General features: G+C 42.9%; 1 protein-coding gene across 1 annotated transcript in view; it reads left to right on the forward strand.

Annotated features, from left to right (window-relative positions):
* The first annotated feature begins 1,223 nt into the window (after nt 1-1,223).
* The window catches only part of TBRG4 (transforming growth factor beta regulator 4), a 14,893-nt gene continuing 8,880 nt past the window's right edge, over nt 1,224-7,236 (forward strand). The window contains exons 1-2 of the mRNA XM_027837162.1: nt 1,224-1,330; nt 4,845-5,321. Of these exons, the coding sequence (XP_027692963.1) occupies nt 4,926-5,321 (396 nt within the window). The 5' untranslated portion in view covers nt 1,224-1,330; nt 4,845-4,925. The remainder of the gene's footprint in view (nt 1,331-4,844; nt 5,322-7,236) is intronic.

Consider the following 7,236-nt stretch of genomic DNA (forward strand, 5'->3'; position numbering starts at 1 on the left):
CCTTATTGTAAAATAAGTAAAAAATACTTATATTGCCTCTGTCACAAAGGTGTTAAACTTTAAGCCCTAAAGTGCTATATAAACTTGAGCTATTATTGGTATGCTAGTGCAGTACCACTGAGATTATCTCTAATTTATTCTGTATCTATCTCATTTGTTGTTGCATATTGTCTTCCCCATCAGATTCTGAACTTTAAAGAGGGGACTAATCTTGCCTTTCTTCCTATCCCCAGCATTAGCAGTGTCTGACACATAACAGGTGTACAATAAACTCTAGCTGACTTGCTTCCCTTTGTTCTGAAACCGATCTACTTGCCTCTCAATCCCAAGTTAAAACTCCTACTCCCTCTCTTACACTAAGGAAAAACTCCCAGGTTGACTGATAGCTTTAAACTAAAGGTATTTATAGTTTAAAAAGAACTTATTAATAAATGACCTTAATGAATGGATTCAGGGACATCTTAAAAATAGTGCCGCTGGGTCTTAACTACTTCGGCAGCAGATCTTTCTCTCACCATCCTTAGAATGTTGGCAATCAATGAAAGGCAGTCAAGATCTGAGGCAAAAAAGGGCCTTTGAAAAAAAGTTTTATTTATTATTATTATTTTTTTTTAAGCAGGAGTGCAGTGCACAGACAGTGTTTTAGAAGACTAAACTTTCTGAGGGAGTGAGGTCAGTTCCCAAGTTTCTAACTCTAAACCACAAGGTTCCACACTGTTCACAGACATCAGAAAGCTGGGGAAGGAAACGATGACAAACTAGATGTAGGATTTTTTAAGGCCAGGCTTTCTCTCCCTGGTAAAAGGACGCCGAGGTCTAACTCAGGCTGACACTTACTAGCCATGTGATGATGGGCAAGTCATTTTAACTTCTCTGAGCCTCAATTTCCTTACCTGTAAAATGGAGAAATTTCCAATATCATTTCCTTTTAAAAATTATCGCGGCCTACCTCACAGGGTTATTTTAAGGAAAGCGTTTCATAAGCTTCTAGAGATGTGAGTTATTATTATTACTCCTCTGGCTTCTGAATTTGCCTAACACAACCACCCCCAAGCTCTTTCATTTTTCGAAAAACCAGTTAGAGCCTCCGCCTTCCCAGGCGGGGTTCACCCTTTTCCTCTAGCCGCACGGCACCAGCGATGGTTCCGCCCGGAAGTGGAAGGGCCTCGTTTCCGGCCGTCGCGCGCCTGGTGACGTCATGAGCGTGCGCGACGCCAGCTCAAGCGGCCTCGCGGTCAGCCGGCCGTTCCCTCTTTCGTTGTGTCGGCGCGCGTCGCGTATGGAGGTCAGAGGCAGTGAAGGCCTAGGGGCGCTGCCCCTGGAGAGCCGGGTGGGTACAGTCCCGGGGAGGAAAAGGGGGTTGGGGAAAGGGAGCCAGGAAGCGGCGGGAGGAGGGGGGAGGCCGCGGGAAGGCCCAGAGGCGGCGGGGGACGAATGGCCAGAGAAGGGGGAGGCTGAGCTCCTGGGGATTCCTGGCGCGAGAAACCGCCTCCCCGACGCCGGGCCTGCGGGACGTTCTTGAGCGCCGGTCCTTCCCGCCGATGCGCCGCTCCGGCTGCTTTTCTGCCCACCCGGCCCTTACCCCGGCTTCCGGCCTCGGAATGCGGGGACCGGGGGGGGGGTGTGGCTTTGTAGGCCACGTGGAATCGAGACCCACTTCTGCTTCGCCCCTCGCGTGAACGTGTGACTTTGACCAAGTCCCTCAAACTTATTGGACCTCAGTGAGTGAATTGGACTTAGTGACCTCCAAGGTCACTTCCAACACTAAGTTCATTGAGTCTCCAAAACACCTGGCGGTATGTTAGAAAATGAATATTCTCTCACATCCCGTGGAATGCTTTAGAATTTCACAAAGAAACGTCAGGGTTCAACCCTTTGTTTCGCTCGAGAAAGGAAAAGGCACCGGACAAGAGATAGGGGAAGTGATTTTCCCAAGGTCACGTACCTGGGAAAACCCAGGTCTCATGGCTCCCAACTCTCTGCCCCTACTGGAGGCCAGAGGAAAGAAGTTACGTAGCTGGAATCTTAAGCTGAATTGAAAGATGGGGTACAGGGGTTGCTGGGGTTCGCTTAATGCAGGACTTAGAGACTAATTCAGAGGCCTTTAAAGGTCGTTTAGCCTAACCTCATTTTACGAAAAGGAAAGGCTTGGAAATGGTTTAAGGCACCTGCCTAAATTCTCTAGTAGTTAGTGGCAGTGCAGAAATTCAAAACCAGGTCTTATTGAGTCCAAATCTAATGCTTTTCCTGCTATATTGTGCTGACTCTCTTAATTGTATATTAATCTGAAAATAGTCTGTAAAATTTCTCAGAAACTTGGCTTTTATAAAACCTGAGATTTGCCAGTGTCGTGCTCTTAGTGGCAAAGGTAAGCACTCCCCTTTTTTTCCCAAGAACTAGGCGGAGAGCATATAAAAAACTTGGTCTTTACCCTCAAGGAGCTTTAAAACCTAAATTCATAGTATTTATATGTCTATAATGGGAAATTATTTTTCATTATATGCTTCTGATTTTTTCTTTTTTTTTTGTGAGGCAATTGGAGTTAAGTGACTTGCCTTGAGTCACACAGCTAGTGTTGTGTCTGAGGCCGGATTTGAACTCAGGTCTTCCTGACTCCAGAGCCAGTGCTCTATCCACTGCGCCACCTAGCTGTCAGTCTGATTCTTATTTCAAACCACTCATTTCTGGAGTAAGACCTGTATTCAGGTCAACATAATAGTTTTCAAGACAGTTTTTTTTTTTAAAAGACATTTTAGGTATAGGTTGCTTGCCCTTGGGCTTTTTGTTAGTAGGAAAAACTGAGAAGAAATAGTCTGGGGTAGGACTGTTCCTATCTAGAGTGATGGTGGCCAAGTGTGGGGATTTGCTTGTGGGCTTCTTAAACCAGAACTGGCCACAGCATCTGCTGTCTATTCTTATGAGTTTTATTTCCAATAAGTGGCTGAGTGGAAGTGGGAATTAAATAGGAAAGTGAAAAAGAAGTGGCTGTTGACTTATTGGGTTTCCACCAAGCCTGCATATGGCCCAGAAAGTACCCTGTGCAAAAGTACACAGTTACATATTTAAGCCATTTATCTTCTTATTCAGAGTAGTAGAGTTTTGGAGTTGGAAGGGATCTCTGTCTACTTCAACCCATACCTGAAAAAAGAATCCTTTCTACAACAGAGATAACAAGTGATCCTCCAGCCTTTGCTGGAAAACCTTTCATGATTTTTCGAACTTCTCAGTAGGCTGCCCTTTCAATTTTTTTGACTTTTGTTGCTAGGAAGATTCACCTTATGATATGCTTATATACCTTTTAACACCTAGTTCTGCCCTGTGTTACCAGGAAGAACAAGTCTGATTAGTCTTCCACATGATATCTTTGTGCTTAAATCTCTTATCACAGCACTTGTTTGAGATAAAATGGTTGATTCTTCCCCAAGGTTCTTTTTTGCTAGAAAAGTTGTATCTCTTACAGAAATGATCCAAGGCCTAAAGAGGTTTAAGTGAAAGTCCCAGATCATATTCTATCATCCTGTGGTCCTAAGCCACGTTGATTATTTCACAGCTTCTTTTATTCTGTCCTTTTCTTTAAAATCTGACTAATACCATAGTTCCCCATTGATTATCTCACACTTAGACTGAGAAAATAAACTTTTAGTGGATTCTCTGCCTCCCATTGTATCCTATAGCACCAGACTGAGCTTACTAAAACATAAATCCTGCACAAGTATTTTCCAAGGCTCCCTTATTCTTTACAACCTGGCTTCAACCTTTTTCAGCTTCTGTCTCATTACTATCATCCATGAAGCCCACACTCCAAACTAGTTTACTCACAGTCCCCACATAAACTATCTGTAGTTTCCACACCTTTTAAAATCCTCTTGGGGCAGCTAGGTGGCACAGAGAATAGAGCACCAGCCCTGAAGTCAGGAGGACCTGAGTTCAAATCCGGCCTCAGACCAAACACTTGACACTTACTAGCTGTGTGACCCTGGGCAAGTCACTTAACCCCAATTGCCTAAAATTTAAAAAATATATATATATTTATATATCCTCTGAAAGATGGGAGTCTTGGCTGTTTGGTTTTTTTCTCAGTATCCTTGGGGCCTCATACAGAGATGGCTCTTAATAGAGTTGAATCAAACTCTTTAAGGTAAATAGTTTGAATTATACATATGATGTCACAGAGATAATAGGAACCCTAGCTAGAAGGAGTCTAGTCTGACCCTGCCTATTTGAAATGAGAAAACAGCCACAGTTTTCCTGTGGCCAGTAGTAGGCAGGCTTAGACTTAAATAAATGACAGTCTCCTATGTCTTAAGTCCAGTGCTCATTCTTGGTATACCACACTGCCTCTCCCACTACCCAGAGGGGCATAGCCTTAGCCGAAAAACCTGGTAAATTACCATTGGAAGCAGTTGCCTTTTCTGCAACAAGAGCTGACTCAGGATTTCTATTAGATAAGTAGTTAACCTGTTGATCAAGCAAGTAGCTCCTGTCACCTGCTGCATGTTCAGTACTAGAGAACAGAAAACATAAGACAGTTCCGTCCCGTAAGGAGTTTACAGTCTACTATGGGATATAAAACTTTCAGGAAACAGGCAATTATTCAGAGTATTAAATGACTGGATTGAATATAATCAAGTGCTGAAATATTTGTAAAAGCAGTAAGTATTCTGTGTGCTAGATACTGTTTGGTAGTGGTAATAGGAAAAGTTTCATGGGAAAAAGGACACATGGAGAAAATGGCCTTGAAACCCACCTTGGTCTTAATGCTTGTATTTTAGGAATGTCTATTATAATAACATCTTGTTCAGTGCTTTAAGGTTTGCAAATTCTCTCTCCTCTTGCTTTAACAGGTCTTAAGTGGCTTGAGTTGAATTGAAAGTGCTGTACCTCTCCTTCAGCTTCAGTGTCCCTGCTCAGGCCTAGAAGGCATCATGGCATCTCGCCTGATGCAACGCTGCATCTGCCTCTTGGCTACCCATCAGGCCTCACCCTTAACTGTAATTGGCAGCCTAAGGCTGGCCAGGGCCCCCTTCAACATGATGACCACCACACATGAATCCACTGTCTCCACTTTGGATAGCCTCATAAATAAGGAGCCAGTATTCACTCCCTACCCATGGCCTCAGGAAGTCGACCAGAAGATTGAAAAGGCTACCACCCCTGAGGAAGTACTGGAATTGCTTGATGGTAGGCACAAGCTACACCATAACCACGCTGCCCTTATGATAATTAAGCTTTCTCGCCTCTTGGCTGATAAGCACCAGGACAGAGACTCACTCACTAAGGATGCCCGGGTTCAGAAGCTTTTCCGCACTGTGGACAATCAGGTGGGTTACAGGGCATTTTTAGACCTTTAGAAAAGATGAGACAGACAAAAGTATTTGTTTTTGTTTATGTGGCCTAATACTCTACCAGGCATTTGGGATTGCATCTTCAAGTACAAACATGGTCAGTCAGTCTGAGAGTAGGGTGAGAACTGTGGATACTTCTTTATATTTTCCACAGTGCCAAAACTCTGCTAGATTCCGAATTGATTAATTTCTTGAGGAGATGCTTACTAAGCTCTTACATTGTGCAGAGCACTGTGCTGAGCATTGGGGGAGATGGATAATACTCTGCCCTTGTGGAGTTTACGATCTAATATATTATACAATGTTGTATGAGAAGCATATCAAGACATACAACAAAATGTGCTATATGAGATCTGGAGCTGGACAGCTATGATGTGGCATTTGAGCGGGGATTTAAAGCATGGGACTTCCTTAGGAGTCAGGTAGTTGAGGACATGTGGGGGTCAGAGAAAGCTTCATCAAGAAAATAGTTTTTGAATTGAGCTTTAAAGGATCATTTGGAATTCAGAAGAGGGAGAAGAACTTTTAGGCATGGGGAAATAGTGTGAACAAAGATATGGAGGCTGGAAAATTCAAGGTGTACTGCTTGAGAGTGCTTAGGGGGAAGATAGGAAATAAAGCTGGAAAATTAGAGTGGTACAAGTTTGTGAAGGGTCTTGACTGTTAGGCAAAGAAATTTAGGCATAATTCAGTAAGCAATGAGGAACCACTAAATATTTTTGAGCATTGACATAACCAAATCTTTGCACAAGATTATTCTGATAGTGAAGGATAGATTTGTAAGGGCATAAGAGTGGAAAACAGAAGACCCATTAAGATTTATTGCAGAGTCCAGGCAGGTGGTGATAAAGGCCTATATTAGGGTGGCAGTAGTGAGAATGGAGAAGAAGAGAAGGCTGTAAGATATGAACATAGAATCAACATGATTTGGTAACTGGCTTTAAAAGAGGAAGAGGGAAAGGAAGACTCAAGGAGAAACTGGTGTCATAGATGGAAAAAGTAAAGGTAGGATGAGTTTAGGCGGAAAGGATAGTGAGCTTGCTTTGAGACATTTCTGTCAGATCTTTTTGGCAATCTGATAAAGCTTATGGACTCCTCACAATCATTTTTAAATGCATAAAATAAGATTAAATCAATTAAAATTCAGTTATCAATGTTTAAAAAGAAAAAAATCAGGTTAAGAACTCCTGGATTAGAGAAATAGTCAAACCAGGAGAGTGTGGTGTCTGTGAAGCCAGGAAAGGAGAGAGTATTCCGTCAGGTAGCAGTATCAGATGCTGCGATTCAAGGAGGACATATAATCATAAATTGTGGGCTAACAGGGACCTTAAAGGTCATCTAGGCAATCCTATAACTTTAAAGGCTCAGAGAAGTTAGGTGACCATCTCAGGGAAGTAGCAGGGCCAAGATTGGAACTAAGGTCAATTCTAAATACAACCCTGTTTCTTCTGCATCATGAAAAGAGCCATTAAATTTAGCGATCCATGAGTCATTAGTAAATTTAATACCAGTTTTAGTAGGCCAAGAATTGGAAACTGGGTTGTAAGAGGTTTAGAAAAAAGAATGGGTTGTGAGCATCAGAAGTGATGAGCGAACACAAGCTGGACAGGGTAGAGAAGTCTTTTAAGGGTGTTGAAGAGACCCAGCATATTTCTAGGTAGATGGGAAAGATGAAATGCCTGCTAGAGTGTGTTAGGGTGAGCGCAAGGGTGCAGCTGGTGGAGTTAGCCTTTGTGAAGGATAGAGATAGCATCTTACTGACCACAGGGAAAGAGGCAGCAGAGGAGAAAGGCAGAGTTTTGAGATGGCCTCAGTACTACTGACCAAATAGGAGACTGTCAAATACCGCATTGATAGGAAAGGTTGGCAATTGTTGCTATGGAATAAGCTT

This window comes from Vombatus ursinus, unplaced genomic scaffold (genome assembly GCF_900497805.2).
Source record: "Vombatus ursinus unplaced genomic scaffold, bare-nosed wombat genome assembly UNPS02014820.1, whole genome shotgun sequence".
NCBI classification, from domain to species: domain Eukaryota; kingdom Metazoa; phylum Chordata; class Mammalia; order Diprotodontia; family Vombatidae; genus Vombatus; species Vombatus ursinus.